At 28.5% G+C, this 19,395-nt stretch overlaps 1 protein-coding gene across 3 annotated transcripts in view; it reads left to right on the plus strand.

The window, feature by feature from the left end:
• The window catches only part of LOC107440842 (uncharacterized), a 69,896-nt gene that overhangs the window by 40,067 nt on the left and 10,434 nt on the right, over window positions 1-19,395 (plus strand). Inside the window, exons 1-3 of one of the 3 annotated variants that reach the window (XM_016053904.4) lie at window positions 618-941; window positions 14,340-14,527; window positions 15,531-15,651. In XM_016053904.4, coding sequence (XP_015909390.2) covers window positions 15,567-15,651 — 85 coding nt within the window. In that variant the 5' untranslated portion in view covers window positions 618-941; window positions 14,340-14,527; window positions 15,531-15,566. Of the gene's footprint in view, window positions 1-617; window positions 942-7,333; window positions 7,521-14,339; window positions 14,528-15,530; window positions 15,652-19,395 lie in introns of those variants that run through there. The other 2 variants (XM_016053903.4, XM_016053902.4) reach the window with 2 other exon arrangements.

The following is a 19,395-nucleotide window of genomic DNA, read 5'->3' on the forward strand; positions in this document are numbered from 1 at the left end:
GTCGACTTCTGCATTTGCAACTCCCCAAGAGACAACCGGTGACAAAACATGGGGTTCTTTGTCTCCCGAATTCCAAGTCGAAAAGTTAGATCAGCAGAAGTGGAGTGGAGGGATGGGGGGGGGGAGGAGGACAAGGGATGTGGTGAGGGTTATAGGGGTGGAGGAGGGAACAGAATAGAAGATAGAAAGTGCGCTGCTCCTGCGAAAGAGAGATAAGTTTCACTAGCGCCCCCCTTTCCCATTTACAGTTTGCTTATCATATCAAACAGCCAACAGAAACCGGGCTGTTTACAAAAGCCGCTTTCCTATTGGCTGATAACAATAACCATTCTATCTCGGCTTCAGATAAGGGCCCTTATCGCTCACCAACATGCATTGGGAAGAAGAGAATGAACTAAAAAGTACGAAAAGAACTGAAAAAAATAAAAGTTCACTACTTTCTTCGTTGATTTCCACCCTGCTTTGGGATTACGAACCTTCCAAACGATAAAAAGTCGATATCGGACTGTAGCGCCCTCCGCACCAGCGACTGTAACCATCCAGATAACGATAGGCGATAATGTAAATGAACATTTAGGGCTTTTGGTGTGTATTTTTCTGTGGTTTTTTTTCCCCTTCTTTTTCTTCTTTTCTTTCATTTTTGCCAAAAGACGTCCGAATAAAGCGTCGAGTTGAGTTGTTCCTCATTATTCCACAATCTTTTATACGCGCATGCTCAATGTTTCAGTTCCAAGCTTGACACTTTTTTACCTTTTCGCGGGAGACGGAAAAAGTAAACATTCATGAGTTGGAATACGATGAAGGAAGGACTTTGAAAACGCGCGCATTTCAAACTGTAAAAACTCTTTGTTTCTTGAAATTAAAATATCGTCAGTATTGGATTACTTTACTGCTGTTTTTGGATATACCATACTTGAGAAATTTTTTCTTCGGATAAAATGGTAATTAAGTTGGTTCTGTATATATTATTTTATATAGTCAGTAATATAAATACATATTCAAATTAAACATCTCGAATTTTTTTTTTGAAGAAACATTATAATTTAATTGGCCAAAATAGTAAGCGTATCTAAACGAAACCTAATTTTTCTCCATTTATGGAGATTTTAACACAGCTATTTTTTTACGCTATATAAGAGATAATAAAGGTATATATTTTTTATTTAAAATTAAAATTCAGTGCAATTTTATAATGTCGAAAACTTAAAATATTTTGTGAAATGGGAATTTCATGTCACTCAACATTATATCAACAGATTTGACATTAGATTCAAAGTTTAGCTAATATCTTTTATATTTATCACAAATTAGCAATTTCAAATAAAATATTAATATTAAAGTTTTTTTTAAAAAAAGATTCACAATAAGCACTTAAATTAATTTTGCATGCTTTTATACTTTAAAAAGAATTCAAACTTGTTTTTATTTCCTATAAAAAAATGCCTACATATGAGTCAAACTTATGAAAAACGTGTTATAACTTCTTCCTCTATAAATAAACATTTTAATAAAAATCAGTTTGGATTAAAAAATTAAACTAGGCATTTTTTAATGTAATATTTTAGCGAAAATCACAAAAAAAGAGTCAAGTGTTATTAAAAATACTTAAATCGCATAAAATCGAAAACATCTACATTCCTATTTACTAATATTTTAATACAAATCACCTTGCAAAGCAAATAATGTGCCTTCTCACTTTAAATCGTCTGCATTACAATTAGGAATATGTTATTAATTATAATAAAATATTAATTATAATTACGATTAATGCATTGTACTGGTAAATTCAACAGTATTCTAATATTTTGTGCCACGTATACTAATTAAATAGAATAATAATTTCGATGATTATTTTTAAGAGAATACCATCAATTTGAAAAACAATATAAAAGACAATACTATGTAACAATGTTAATACGATAAAACAATATAACAATGTTTTGTGCAATCATCTGCAATTAAAATTGCTTTCAAACGAATTAAAAGTTATTATTATTACTATACTTACAAACATTGTTATCCATTTTTCAGAGACTGTGTATGCTCATTTTACCTTTCGGTTCATGCGCCCTTTCTGAAAGAGATTATAATAATGAACTGAAATTATTATTTAAAAAATTTGTGATGTGTTATAACGTATTTAATATTAGTGGTACATGAAAAATACTAAAAATTTTTTTATAATTAAAATTTCGTTTCTTTTCTTTTTAAAAAAATCACAGGAAATATTAAAATACTGTGTGGAACACTTATATATATATATATATATATATATATATATATATATATATATATATATATATATATATATATATATGCAGAGTTTTGAACTTACCACTGCTATGGGTGTTACCACTGCGATAAATGAAGTGGTAATAGATGAACTAACTTATAAATGAAAAAATCCACTTGAAGCATTCCCTTCGCCAAATGTATATACTAATAACATCATGCCTATTTATGCCTAATGAATTAAAACTATGCAAAGCAAAAGTTAACATTAAAATAAGTAAAAAACCGTATCATTTATAACATATAACTTTTAGTTGAAATTCTGAAAAAAATTTTTAATAAAAGAGAAAATTTGAAAATTATTTTTGCACCTTTAAAACCTTCTTTTACAAATTTCTAATTTATTCAAAGTGTTAGTATGCAACTGCTTATAAAAGTGTACAGTGCACCAAAAAAAAAAAAAAAAAAAAAATTGGACAACCCTGAATAGCTTTTCATTTAATGATCGAATCTTCATGTTTCAGTTCTCAATCTTAATGGTTCAAGGGAATGACCTTAAATATACTAATTAATTAGTGCAGACGATATTTTAAGTTACGAAATTAGATACAAAACTGACTTTCTCTGAATAAACATATTTTATTTTCGGCGGTTTTAGATTTCTGATCCCCAAAATATAGGAATCCGCAATCTGGAAAATATGGTTCCCATGGTTTGGCCGTATTTAAAATTTGATTTTTCAGAAACTATTCAGCCGATTTCTTCAAATTTTGTATACATACTTTAAAATGATGTAAAGATTTGCATACCTTAAAAACCAAATTTTCCCCCGACTATTATTAAATAAAAAAAATAAAAATGACATATATGAAACTAACATTAATTTTTTGCACGGAATTATCTTCGGATAAACGAATTTTATAATTGTGTGCAAAAATATTTCAATTCTCTCAAAAAGTTCTCGAGACATGGAGAAATACACGAAAAGTAAAATTAACGTTAGTCCAAAGGGTTAAGGGGTTCGTTCAAACTTTGGATCGCTCACCTGACCAAACTATGGGAAAGAATTATTATAGAAAAATATATTACACAATATAATGTATGGAAAAATATTTCAATTCCCTTGAACAGTTCTCGAGATATAGCTCGCTCTCCTGATCAAACTATGAACCATATTTCCCAGATTGCGGCTATTCCCTCTACCTTGGAATTTCAAAATCCGAATCCCTCGAAGCAAGATATGTTTACTCAGAGAAAGTGCGTTTTATGTGTGCAATTTCATAAATATTGTCTGCACTAATTATTGAATCATTACGATTGAGTTATAAAACGTGAAGATCCCATTATTAGGTCAAAAGTTATTCAGGGAGGTCCGTTTTTTTTTTTTTTTTTTTTTTTTTTTTGCCCACTGTACACCAGTGTTGTCAATTCTCACAAACGAAATTTGACCAATAAATCAAAAAGTTATTCAAGTTGTTCTCATTAACTCCATGTCCACACTAGCCCCCTTCGCCCCTAATCAAAGTTTAACTCTGTTAACAAATTAAACACTATAACAAGTTAAGCTCTGCAAAAAAATAATAAAAAAAAGCAGTTCAGTACCTCTTATCAATGCTTCGATTCGTTGGTACCTTCTTTACAATCGTCAATCATAATGATCATCTGCAATTTGTAAACAATGCGAACACAAAATCACATTGTAGTATTTAGAAGAAAAAAAACAACAAAAAAAAAAAAACACTCATGTTGGATTTCATAACGGTGGATTATTGGTTGAAAAGATCTCAAGAAAGTTCAGAAGAAAAATATCAATCGATTACCTTTTAAGGATTATTATTAGATTATGAAAGGATTATTATTCGATTATTAATGAATTATTGTTGAATTAAAGGATTATTATTTGAATTTCAGAATCACACTTTCGATATTAGAGGATTCCATTCGAAAAATAAAGAGCTTTCGATTTATTTCACTCGAGCATGTTATTCAGAAAATTGTTTTTGATAATAGTAAGTGAATGAAAGGAGAAAAAAAAAAAAACGTAAAAAAAATATTAAATTATTGAATCAGTGATATATTGAAGCCACTTTGCTGATAGATCCATGTAATCGACTAGGTCATTTCATCCAACAAGCCACTTCGCCGACAAGGATATCTCGAAACAGGTCGATGAATAGAAAATTATTCTACGATATATAATGCTCCCTCACAATAAATAGTTCACATTGATATAGTTTAATATCTTGCTTAAAAAAGCAACAAAGTTTTACGATTGTAACAATAGTAGTGATTACACAAAATATTTAATCAGAAAAAATAGAAATATTTTAAATTAATTTTTTTATGTTAAAAAATTGCCACCACTGAGTGTTCAAATTAATTTTGTTTTGCTGCGCAAAAACTATAAATTTTACGAAACTCGAAATGACTAAGGTGTGTAGAAAAATGGCCAGCGTCTACAAATGAAACAAAATAATTGAAGATTCGGCAAATAGTTCGAGAATTATTAATAATTAACTTTAAGGTGGGGGGGGGGGTATACCACGCTAACTGCTCTCCAAATCGCATGAAAGCAACTGCAGGCAATTTGACATACTGAAAGGGCAACTTTAGTGAACTTAACAAGTGTTTGAAATTCTAATTTGTTCGATATTGCTATTTTAGAATATCGAATAGTATCTTTGAGAATTTTTTTACTTTTTTGTATTTTGTTTTTGATGTACAAAATCTATAGGACTTAGCTTATATTACGAAGGTGTATTGAAAAATGTACAAGGAGTTCAATGGAATAAAAAATTCGAACTATCGAAGTTGAGAATTACTAACTGTTAAACTTGTAGTAAAAGAATCACTTTGGCCAATCTACTGCAAATTGAAATGTAACTACACAGTTGAAATTTCTCGTGCTGAAATTGCCATTTTGAATTATAAATTTAAAGGAAGTTTTTTTTTAATTTCAAAAGTTTAGTTTGTTCGAAAGGTGTTGCAATTGTAAGTTTCATATTACAGTCGGACTCGTTTATAACGAGCACAAAGGGACCGTAACATTTACTCGTTAAATCCGAGTGCTCGTAATAAACGGGTACTTAAGACAGGCGTGCAACCAAAAGAGGGGGAGGGGACTTGGGAGGTCAAATGATTGAATTTACTCAAAATTTAATTAATACTTACTTACTTTAATTACATTAATTAATTTAATCGCGTTTTTTTTATTTCGCGAACATTTCTTATCATTTTGAAAAAAAGATAAGACAGAAAGACTAGAAAGATGAGAAAAAAAAATTGCAAGACAGAAAAATATTGCTCGCTAAAACCGGGTCTTGCTCGTTAAAAGCGACTTCTGTTCCATAGACTTAACATTGATCCAACCAAATATTCTCGTTTCCCTCGGTAAATCCGAGTTCTCGTTAAATCCGAGCTCGTTATAAACGAGTTCGACTGTATTGTTATTTTTTTGGGCATTATTGATTAAGAAAAAATTACTTCTCTCTCTCTTTCTTGATCTTTTTTTTTAATGAGCTCCTCAAAAGTCACAAAAAAAGAGTAAATAAACTAACAAAAATAAGAGAAAGGGGTTTAATATTGCCAGATACAAATCATAACATTTCGATCGAAATTGTCCAAAAACACAAAAGTTTCAAGAGAGATAAAAACAGTCTCCAATTCGAATTGCAAAACAATATTTTGTGTTATTTTTATTTTATATAACCGTCGTTGAAAAGCCAACCCAACTTTTGTTTTTACGACTGCTAATGTTCAACTACGTCGCCTTGTCATTTTTGAACCCAATACAAAAGACAAGGGAACTCCTGGATCAAGTATAGGGAGAAATTTGCCTTTGTAGAGGACTTTTTGATGGATCTATCCAGTATTTGCGTTACATGCAGTGGAAGACCACGAAAACCTCCCTTGGTTAGCCTAACAGCAAGGGGACTCTAACCCATTATCCGTGTACCACTGAGGATAATTTACGTCAGCACTGTGGTCGGTACAAGCTGGATGCGGATTCGTATCGAACAGCCATCGCCGGGATTCGAACCCGGTTCACCTCATTGGAAAGTGAACTCTCTATCCTCTGAGCCATCACGGCTCTACAATACAATATTTTATATCCGTCGTTGAACAGCCGATCCAATTTTGGGGTTTACGACTATTAATGTTCAACTCGTTATGCCTTGTAATTTTGAACTCAATCCAGAAGACAAGGAAACTCTTGGATCATAATCCGCAGAGGTATTTATTTGCTATGGGAACACGGAGGACTCGACTGATTTAATGTGCATCAGTCACCAGCCGGCGGGGATCGAACCCATGAACTCTTGGACATGGGTCCAGCACCCTATCGACCAGCCTATGCCGGCCTCTGCTATACAATATAACATTATCTGTATAAATAGTAGTAAAACTATTTCAATGTAAATATATTTCCATGTGTTTGTGCGTGATTCCATCTCGTGGCACACCTGATACTATTCTCAGGGCACATCGACTGACAATTGTTAAAAAAAAAAAGAAAAAAAAATATCCTGATTTCTATTATGAAGGAAAAAAAAGTTGCATTAAAAGCTAATAACAATTCTATCAGCAATGAAAGACGAGCTATCAATATTTACTTGCATTAAATACAGTTTTTATCTCACCTTCCAAAGTTCGATACTTCAAACGATATCTATACAAAACTATGCGCCTCCATAGAAGTACATTGATAATAATTCAGATACTCATTAATTATTTTTGTACAATTTTTTTTTTTGCACCGTGCGTCTTTCAATGTATATAGGTCGCAAGAATATTACTTTTTTTATTTTTATTTATTTATTATTATTTCTTTTTTAGCCTTCTATGGAGACATTTTATATAACTCTTGCATCATTATAATCTTTCAGACATAATCCGAAAAAGAAGGTTTATCACTCCGTGATAAGTTTAGGATCCAAAGTACTATAACTTAAGTTCAAATGATAAGACAGCTTTTTTTTATAAAAAAAAAAAAGTCCACGGATTGAGCTCATGGTCCGAATCAGTAGATAATAAACACTAAAAATAGGAATTGTCTTATCTGTGTATTATTACTTTATCAATAAAATGTTTTAGGGAATTTAGTGCTGAAAAATTATCCCTAAGAAATATACTCTTGATTTTGTCGGATGATTCTTTTTATTTTGTTGGATGAACTGCTTCGTCGATATTTAGCATTTCTTAATTGTGTCGTTGTTTTTGTGGTATGTGGCGATTTCGTTGTTTTTGCTGTGTAAACTTTGTGGACGTGGTGCTTTAACACAAAATCTGTAAGTGTAAGATGATTTTCATTTTAATGTTTGTAAACAATTAAGAATTCCCTTCCTGCAGAAAAGGGATTTTACTTCCTTCATTTTAACGCACTGAGAACGCAATTTCTTCATTCATTAAATAGCAAGTTCATATTTCGTTAAATCTTTGGTTTCATTTTATGCATTCAAATACTGTCTACTGTACCTAGTTTAAAAATTTTGAAAATATAAATTATTTTTAGGTTAAGGAATTCTGTTTCCTTTTTGTAACAGTACTATATTAACGCAATTTCTTCATAAATTAACTAATTTCATATTTTTTTTAAAAAAAAATGTTTCGTTTTATTTTATTTATTGAAATGTGGTCTATTAAACCTACAATTTATAAAGTTTGAAGAAGCATTTTTGAATTAAAGAATTCTGTTTCCGTCCTTTAAACGTGCGAACTCAATTTCTTTATGAATAAAATAACTAATTCATACTTTTTTAATATTGTTTTTTTTTTTCTTCATTTTATTCATGGAAATGCGTTTAATTGATACAAGTTTATAAACTTAATTTGAAAAAAAAAAGATGTAAATATTTTCAAATAAAGTATTTTTATTTCCTTCATTTTAATCTAGAGAGAACTACTATACGCATTCTGCCTAGTTGTATATCTCAAATAATGTTCTGCGTTAACACTTAACATACCATAATAGGTCAAATGACCGTGTAAGAACTTTTCCATCGAAAATGAGCTTATCATCTTATCGTTTTTGCACATTTGACTTCATGACTTTTTCTAACAATTATATGCAGTTAATATTCTATTAATAATTTTTTTTTTGTATTTTGTTTGTTTCGAATAATACGTGTCGTATACTCATTTCTACCACAACCGGTCATTTGACCGGGAGAACAATTTATTGCTTTATGAGGTTATCGGATCAGAAATTACAATGTAATGCGTGTTCAACGTATTGCATTCGATGAGTTGCACATTTCTGCAAAGACTGCTGCGTAGTGAGTTCAATCACAATAACTGTGAATTCAAATTTCAAGAAAGTACCTAAAATTTTAGCTTGACATTTTTGTGTCAGAAGAAGTCACAAAAACTAAATGTTTTAGTAAGTAGCTTATATTTTATTTTAATAGCTTTACTTCATTTCTAACTAACTGTTAGTTTTTACCCAGAAAAATGTCGAAACAATCAAGACAGCATAAGTTCTTAGAAAAAATAATATTAGTTATAAGAATATAAGAATTCTAATTCTAATATATTCTTATAATTCTTATATATTCTTATAATTCTTATATATTCTTATAATTCTTATAATTCTTATATATTCTTATATATTCTTATATATTCTTATAATTCTTATATATTCTTATAATTCTTATATATTCTTATATATTCTTATATATTCTTATAATTCTTATATATTCTTATATATTCTTATATATTCTTATATATTCTTATAATTCTTATAATTCTTATACATTCTTATAATTCCTATATATTCTTACATATTCTTATAATTCTTATATATTCTTATATATTCTTATAATTCTTATATATTCTTATAATTCTTATATATTCTTATAATTCTTACATATTCTTATAATTATAAGAATTGTAGAAATAATAATAATTAGAAGAAATATGTTTGCGAAAAATGTACAATGTAAACACTCTGTATATGTAAAAAATGCATTGAGCAATGAATTAAAAATTCTTATTCTTTGTGTTTGTAATACATAAAAATTGGCAATATACAATTTAGCCATAAAAGTTCTTTTAATTTATTTCCTTCCTAACATCCATATTTCATGCATTCAATCAAAAGACATAAAGTTCGGTCACTTGACCGTCTATGGTAGAAATAGGTATACATTATTTGTTGGTATGTTTAGGGTTAAATAAACACAAGCTTACGTAACCATCTAACATCAGTCTTTAAAATCGAACTTAAATACCCTACGAAGCTGCTATAAGCTTTCCACTTTCGCGCGGAAAACTGCTACAAATGTTGTAACCAAAAATTTATGACAGCAGAATATCTTTTGACACATTATCTGTAGTTCATCTGTTTTATACCTTGTGCAACAACTTTTGTCACAGGAACCTCAAAAAAAACTTATAAAAAATAAATAAATTAGATAATCATATCAGTAATAAATGAAAAAAAAAACTGGCATAAATATTATGGATAGTCCTATAAAAAATACTCTAGTCACAACAGGCAATATAAATTTGTTAAGCCTAAATACAGAATCATTCGGCGTGATTCCTTTTTTAGTTATTAGTCGACAACTCTTAGAAGGTTTGTTATGATACCACTGTCAACAACAAAACAAAAATAAACGCAAAGATTGGTGTTCTAATTTCGTAAGACATCCTCAAAGATAAACTAAATAAGAATTTTTAGAATGAAAACAATTTTTTTTAAATATTCGTAGTGTTTTTTTTTATGACGATGATATGATTCGAGGTTCATGATGCATATTTAAAGCCACATCGTGAAGAAATTTAACGATTAGATTCTCTATTTATTATTATTATTTTTTTCTGGAATAAATTTGTTCATTCTGTATGCTGCTAAAGTTTTATTTTCCAACTTGCGATTGGTGTATTTATCCGGATGACTCAATTTTGAAAAAGTTAATCTTTTTTTACATTTTGTATAGATTTTCAATAGCCTGGGAAGTAAAGAAGGGGGCCATAAAAATTCTAACAGTTTGTTATGCGGTGCATTGGGAGTTGAAACGCAATAGTCATTTAATATTTTGTTGATTAGGAGCGGACACAAAATTAATTTCTTTAAATTAAAAAGAAAACAACAATTCTTTGTCAAAAGCGATTCTTGAAAGAATTTCCGCAATTTCTTAAAAGATTTAAAATGATCCGTTAGATTTATTAATTATTTTAATTAACTAATTAAACATCGAAAATTGATTTTTTCTTATTTAATTGCTACTAATGGTTATACTTTAATTACTTTATTATTATTAATAATAATAAATAACTAATTATAAATTAATATTAATTAATATATAGAGTTGAAATATTAAATTCCTCTTCCTTCCTTTTGAGTTTGAAGAAGACTCGATCGTAATCTAAAATCTAAAATCATTTTTCACTCTTTTTTTTTATTTATTAAAAAACAGTTAATGCATTCCAAAAATTTTTCTTTCAAAAATTTATTTGGAAAGCGTGTTTTCTAAAATAAACATATTCGTTCAATAAATGCGATATTTAATCATTATTTCGAATGTACCAAGCGCAAAAAAAAAAGGGTCCACCCTGAATAACTTATGATCTAATGATCGGATCTTCACGTTCTGGAACTCCATCTTAATGGCTCCAGGGGGTGACCTCAAATATGCTAATTCATAAGTGCAGATGATATTTTAAGTTACAAAATCAGACATAAAAACGTACTATCTCTGATTAAACATACCCTTTTTTTGACGGATTCGGATTTCCGACTATCAAGATATAGGGGATAGCTGCGATCTGATAAATATGGTCCCAGTAGTTGATTTTAATCCAAACAAATAAATAAAATATATACTATCCAAACAAATAAATAAAATGAACTATTGCAAAATCATCTAAGGGAGCAATGCGTAAATAAAAATTGTTCGAGGGCACACCAGCAGTATTGTCCTATAGCAGTTTTTCCAAATTATTTTTGGGGTGTGGAATCGTAAATGAAATTTCCTTCTTTTGGCGGAACCCAGAGAAGTAATAAATAAATTTCATTAGTAATTGTAAGCATATAAATTAACGAAAGACTATTAATTATTGGGAAAAAATGTCAGGATCTAAATTTTATTAATTATTTTTAAACTCTTTAGTGAAAGAAAGCAGAATGAAATTTTTTTCATCATATCGTTTTATCAACGTTAGTCTTTAAATTTTTTTTTTTTTTTTTTTTTTTTTTTTTGGTCAGACATTTGAATTTACATGTCTGGTGTGCTGTCTAGTCTATCTCTTATTTCGATTATTAGTTCATACATAAACTGAAAATGAAAGAACTGAAACGTGGTTTCCATTAAAATAAAAACGAAAAAGAAAGAAAATGAACATTGGAAATGGTTATCAGAGAAATATACTTCTTCATTGTTGAATAAAAAATTTTTTTTTTTGATACTAAAATTGTACTAAAATTTTTCTTTAATTGCACACATAGATTCTCTTCGCGTAGTAGTCATTTTATTTTAATTAAACATAAAATTAATTTGAAATTTCTTTCTTTACAAGCATTTAAAATTAATTTCATAAAAATAACGAAAATAACAAATAGATTATTAATTGAATATAAATTTAATTACATGTTTTCCTAATCTCGGAATTCCTAAAAATTTCCTATACCGTTTTGACCCTTCGATGGAACTCTAGGGTTCCGTGGAATAAATACCATTTGGAAACCGCTGCAATATAGGTTAACGATATTATTTGAAAGAGGGATTACCTTAATGATATAGCCGGGAAGGGAACGATAGCATCTGAAAAGAAAGGGTATAAGTTCGGAAACAGCAAAATTATTCCCCCCCCCCCATTAATAAGAAAAAAAGAGGAAAATCATATGTAAAATTTATAAATGTGCATACTGCCTAGGAAGATTATGGCTTTTTTTTTTTTTTTTTTTTTTTTTTTTTTTTTTTTTTTAACCGTACCACCTTAATACCACAAAAATGCGGTAGGTGACTCTTCAGTCTTTGAATCTCCTTTATACTTGTATAATTCGGCATCTTATCTCCCTCCATCTTTTTTAGCCTCTGCGACAGTAAATTACCTGATCGGAGATAGCTTCTCGCTGAAACACCACTACCTGTTCAGCAAAATGCTCTAACTTCGTTCCATTGAAGATTTTTTTTTTTTAAATAAATAAATAAAAAGAAATTCCAATAAAAGGCTGATCTTTTTATTTCAGATGAACTCAACTTTGATTTCATATCGTTCATTTTATTGATTTCTTAAAACGATTTATACTTTGTGGAATGATAAAAGAAAACAAACATTGTGTTTCTGAGAATGGCAATGATATACAGGTGATGCAACGCAGACGATAATGGGAATTACCGATTTTTATTTATGTTTCGCCTTTCAGTGCGGTCATGAAACTTTTGCAGGAAGTGGATTTTCATGTAAAACCTTAGATAAAATAGAGCGCTTTTTTAAGTTGCCCATAGAAAGATTTGATAAACTGTAGCAATAAAGATACGCTGTTCAAGTGATCTCGAACGTGACGCTGACATATTTTTTCCCCTTTAAAATTCCCTTTTATTTATTTATTTTTTTATATAAATATTCCTGGGGTTTTTAACTTCCTACGAATGTAACAAATTAATACAAATGGGAAACAACAGTTAGTATTTAAGTTAATCTACCAGGAGAAAGTCGATAAAATAGGTTTCAAAAAATAAGAGATTTGAATCAAAACGAGGATTTAACGAGAATTTGCATTCAATTTTTTATAATTATAATTACTGCAAACATTTATAAAAAGAATTAAAGATGTAACTCCATAAATTAAAATTTTTTCTAAAAGCTTAACTTCATTTAATTTTTTCATTCTATTTTTATGCAATAAATCATAAATTAAAATTTCTATTCTTATATGATAAACTGGAAAAGTATTTTTTTTTAATAAAAAGGCTTTTTATTTTTGCAAATTTTATAAACTCTTTTCAAAAATAAATTTTTTTAATTCAATTGGGTATAATATAGCCTACGTCACAGGTTGTGTTGTTCCTACTAAATTTAACCCATGAACGGCATTTTCTGCGAGCCTAACTTCAAGCCACAAATAAACAAACGAAGTGTTCGATCGTTTAAATAGCTGCTCGCCAGATTTTATTGCATTATAAAGAAAAGTTATTGAAACTAAATACAACTAAATAAACAACAACAACTAAAACAAATAACAACAACTACTAATAACAATAACTAAATAAATAACAACTAAATTCCATTCGTTTAGCATTGCGTCATATGTTGTTCCTACTAAATCGAAGTAGTTGTGTTTTTTTCATATTATACCCAATTGTTTATTAATGTAATTAAAAAAATAAAATGTTAAAAGTAAATTTTATTTTATATCAATTTGTTCTTTAATTCAAAACTCTTAAGATCAGGTAAGACAAGCGAATGTTAAATACAAGAACAGAGTCGATTTCTTTATTACATTTTTAAATAAATTGCATTATAAAATAGCAAAACCATGAAATTAAACTATGATAATAAAAATAATAAATTAATTAATAAAATAAAAGTTTGATTTAACTCAAATGAAACTTAATCCCATAAATTAAGATGACTTTATATTCGATTCTAAGCAAATCCTGCCCATATTTTTCTTAAAATTAAACACATTCTATTAGGTTAAGAGTTCTGTGACCTTAAAAAATAAGATCTAAAATAGGATTTAGAATCAACACTATAAATGATTAAAAGTTAAACTTAAATAAAAATAAATAAATAGATAAATAAATCCTACCTTATAACACTTACACATCCAAAAATTATTATTTTGAAAAATAGAACATTCTAAAAGCATTTTAAATTTATCGAATCAAACAATAAAAGAAATACAATGGAAGCGCGGCCGATTTCTCACGTTTGGTTTTATTTTATCGTTTGGTTATCAATTCCGTTATATTTCTTTTTCGTTTGCTAGATACTACGCAAGCATGCTAATATCAGTTTAGCAAATTAAGTTTATGTAATAATTTTTTTTAAAGTCATGGGACCTCTGTATAAAAACAAAGTGCGGTTTATAATAATACGACGCTTCACAAAAAAGTTCCATTTTATTTACTCTTATAACCAACCATATCATTTTTCAGGTGAGTTAGAAGAAGAATCAAAGCATACAGATCTCGGAGATCACTTTCCAGCCAATCACATCTATTTAAGAAAATTCGGAAGTGAGACATTGGTTTTGGCAAAGCGGCACTTATCAGCCGGCACCGTACTCGGTACCTTCAGAGGAATTCTGAAGGAACAACCTGACTACAATAAAACCATTCTAAAGGTACGATTCTAAATTTAATTATGGGTTACAAAATATTATAATTATGAGTAGTAATAAATCATTTGCTTATGTAATGAATAATTTAAAGTTAATTAATAACCTATTTCATAATTTAAAATATAAGTTTTAGGCATAAGTATTGTAAGATATTATTGTTATTTATTCTCTATGTTAATTCTAAGTTTTCCTATGCGCTCTCTTTTGTAACTGATAAAAATGCCATTAAAAAAAATTTATGAAAAATACATAAAATTTTGGACAAATTTTTTTTTAAATATAACTATCTAAATTTAAGAAAAAAAATATTAATTTATAATATTCTTCATTAGGCTTACGAGAGCTAAATAAAGCGCTGACGCGTCATTGCAGTGTGAGCCAATTTGCAAGAAATGAAAGTAAAAATAAGTTGTAATGTTTACCGATTTACGCTAGTAATTTTAATAACAATAAAATGTAGTTTTAGCACTAACACAAAATATGATATTTTATTAAAATATTTCTTTAATGCAGTTAATATTTGATTGGGTTTTGCAGATTTCAATATAAAAAAAAACATAAAAAATAGAAATAAATTTTGTGGCTGAAGTATGAAAAAAAAAAAATCGAAAAAGCGAGGGGTTGTTGATCTTGCTGGTGACTGGCTCTCTTTAAAATAATTTATAAACAACTTTTAAATAGAAAAAAAAATGCATCGAATTCACAATTTATTTCAAAAGTTTCATTTTGGCTTTTAAAATAAAAATGAATCACAATTAATTTACCTATCCTATAATTTCATACTTATATTGAAATAAAGACGTGACAATTTTCGGAAAAATGGAATATCCAAAACATTCCTTTAGGTATGGATAAAGATATGAATTAAAATAGGAAAAAAATGTTTGTGTACAGTATTTAAACTTTTGTCTGAATTTAATTTCATATTTGACATAAAAGAGAATTTCCAAAAGTGCTTGGTGCTGCCATCTCTATTATTAACCGCTCAACTAATGAAATTTTACAGGTTAGCCGCTGCAACGGTGGTTCTCCAGTGCACGTGATGCTTGAAAATGAAGGTCATTGGTTAAAACTGATGAGAAACGCAATTGTACCAACTGATGCCAATATTTGCCTTCGAATTTCAGGTAATTTTAAAATGGAAAATGTATTTGTTCTGTTTAATTACTTGTTCTTCAATTTTTAGAAAAAATTCTATTTGTATTAGTCTTTGTATGCTTCCGTAACGTGGAAACACAGGACCGGATTAAGAGAAGGGGGGGGGTCTAATGTCTTCCAAATTTAGGGCTATATTATAAGTGAGGGGCCTATGAAACTCTTATGGAAGTAAAATTAATTTTTGTAATTTAATATTATAAACAATTTAGAAATTCTCTAATTATAATACTTTGCAACCTTTCCTTTGAATAATCGAAAATGTATTCTACATTTTGAGTTTTAATTTCCGAAAACAGAAAAAATGATGTTTGATAACATTGTTATCGTCTATAATCAAAACGCTGTTGAAAATGAAGACCTGTAATTGCGAAAAACTTTGCAAAAGTAACTTTTTCTGTTGATTTTGTCTGCTTTCCCCTTTTTCTTTAAGCCATAAGTGCATGATTAAAATGTACTGAATGTTTTGGTTTACCAAAAATCTAACATGTTAAGATAATATTAAGATAAAAAACAAATAGAAAATTTCTAATTTTTTCCTTTTGATTTTTAATTATATTATATTTCATACTTAACATTTATGGTTTCACATAGTATTTTTTGCTGTCAAAGTAGTTTAACAGTATTATAATATTTAATGCTTTTGCTATTATTTTTTAAAAAAATATTAACTTTTCAATTTTTTAAAAACACGTTAAACTGAAATTGACTTTAATAAAAAGTTTCGATATTATTGAATGCATGGTCAATTTTAGCCGATTCAGTATAGGTAGGGTTATACATCGTATATTATAGGTAGGTTAAAGGTAGGGTTTTTCTGTCATACCCTAATGTGACGCTGCTGTTAACTTTTAAATCTATAGACTATTTAATTCTATAGATTTTTCTAACAGACAGAACAGACAGAACAATTGAATAGAAATCTATTTTAAAATTATTTCCATTTTATATCGCATTAAATCGACATATACGATCGATAATTTTTGTAATCGGAAATGAAAAATATCTCTCCTTTGTGAAAGGACTAAATTTTCTTTTTCATTTAAGTTATTGCTTTTTTTATGTGTCATGTCTTGCAAAGCAATAAAAAAAATTTTATAGTCAACAAGTAATATCGAATATAAAGATTATTAAAATCCTTCTAAAAGAAACGAATCGATAAAGCGAACAGATATTATGAATTTAGAATTTTATCGGAATAAATATCCTTAAAATCCTTCTAAAAGAAACGAATCGATAAAGCGAACAGATATTACGAATTTAGAATTTTATCGGAATAAATATCCTTAAAATCCTTCTAAAAGAAACGGAATCGGTTACGTTAACCGCTATTGTGAATTAAGAATTTTATCGGAATAATGCATTTTTTTTCTGTAAATTTATTACCAGTTGTTTTTTCGGACCTTTTATCTTTGACTATACAATCAGAAAAACATTTATCAATTAGACATTAATTATGTAATACAAACGTGGTTGTTACTTAAAAGTTTAATTTGTTTAATAATGATTTTATTTCATTTGTTTGTTTATTACCCTAAAAAAGTTATCGGTCCTCAACAGATCTGCATCTATGCGAGATAATTTCTGTTACAAATTGACATGCGTGAAAAAATTAAAATGTTTTGATGTCATTGATTGGAAATGTTATCGGAAAATGAAATGAAATCCGGTTTCGATTTTAGTTTCAATTTCACATTGAAAAGGCGAAAGTATGATTTATTTCCATAAGATTTAAAGAGATGAATGTCTGTTACCAATTAAAACGTTTATACACGCTCTCGCATGAATGAAGCAATGATAAAGTCGCACCCCTCTATAGTGAACCGTCTGCGGAGCCAGCAATAGGTTCACTATATTTAAAATCTGCGAAACAAAATATATTACTGAGCGTATTGATGAAAACAGCGATTGCAACAGGAACATAATTTGCTTAAAAAAATATCTCTAAAAACACTCTTCGTATGACGAAGTAGCTGTCTGTAAGAATTTTTTAGATGTTTTTCTTTTCAATTTTCGCCATTTCTTTATTTCCGTCATCATGGAAGATCGTTGCTTTTTAAAGTTAGCAACATTTCTTCAGCAAAAGTTACAACATCATTTCAGCGAAATGACTCATTTTAAACACTATATATATATATATATATATATATATATATATATATATATATATATATATATATATATATATATATATATATATATATATATATATATATATATATATATATATATATATATATATATATATATATATATATATATATAGGCAGGGAAAGAGGGCACAATATTTATTTACTTATTAGACAGAGAGAACAATCATCAAAGTGACACAAATCTTTCCTATGGTTCCATTAAAGTGAGAAATCAAAAATGATAATTGTTGCATAACTTAAAGCCAAAAATGGATTAAAAGACAGGATGTGAATATGAATATAAGTGTGAGAAAGAGCCTCTAGTTTATAATAATAAATTTTGAAAAAAATTTAGATGAAGGAATAACATAAAAAAATTTAATTATTTTAAACATTTACATGACTTCTTCTCCCCTTAGTAGGGAATGAGAAGAAAAAAAAATGCACGTGATATTGTATCCCCAGAAGGGGACAAAATATCGTTCACTTGAATTTTATGTATTGTATTCTAAAAGTTATCGGGAAGATGTGGGGATTTATTTGTTTACATTTTTTTTGGAAGACGCAAATTTTAGAGCAATATCTCCGAATGTTCGGTGTGTGATCGCTACTTCTTTGTTTTGATTGACCATCCATTGGCGATGCGTTCATTGGCCGATTATCGTGGGAAAGATTTCATTTAACTTTTGCCGGTTGCGATGCTTTCGCTTTTTCACGTGATAAGCACTCTCTATAATAAGAGAGAGAGAGAAGTCAGTGATAAATTCTCTGAGAGGAGTGATAAGAGAACTCTTTCTGCCTGAAGGGTTGGGGAGAATGTATTGTGAATGTTGGATAAGATATCGTCCTATACGTAATCCTGTTATTATATTTAGTTACAAAGATATTGCTTAAACTCTCTGGAAATTTTCTTATTTTTTTGATAAAGGTTATATCCTGCTTTCATTTAATCAGGAGTAAAATGATTTGTTTCTGAAATATTTCAGTTTTTATTCCGTTTCGGGGTTTTGTCACCCTAAAGAATTTTATTTTAATAATTAGGAGGCTTCGCCCCCGTGTTCTCTCAGCTCACTCCCGTAATTGTAGCTCATTCGTTATTGTTTTCGAATTTTAGCTCATTCGTTATTGTTCCCTCTAAGAAAAATCAATGTTTTTCATCAGAGCAAAACACATTTTGTTTATAACATATACTATTATAATAGCTTTATTAAGATTTTTCTTGTTAAAGTAGACGATTAACGATTAATCGATTACCGATTTAACTTAGACGATCAATCGTAGACGATTATCTAGAATTGAAAAATAATTATCAGTACTTGAAAAGAAAAACTAACTTTAAGAATACAGATGTGAGAAAAAGAAGAATTAAATGATAAATAATTTTACTGGCAAACGTAATTAAAGGAGTTTAAATAAGAAACGATTTTCTATCAATTATCTATCATGGTGTTTTTTTTAAAAAATTTCCATTTTAATCTGAGATTTATATCTGGTAACATCTAATCTTTCTCTCTCTATGTTACTTTTGACATCAACTTAAGCTCGAACTTATAAAATAAAGGTCAGGAGCGATTAAAATAAAAT

Source organism: Parasteatoda tepidariorum, chromosome 4, assembly GCF_982258835.1.
Source record: "Parasteatoda tepidariorum strain Cologne lab strain chromosome 4, Ptep-v5.0, whole genome shotgun sequence".
Lineage (NCBI taxonomy): Eukaryota > Metazoa > Arthropoda > Arachnida > Araneae > Theridiidae > Parasteatoda > Parasteatoda tepidariorum.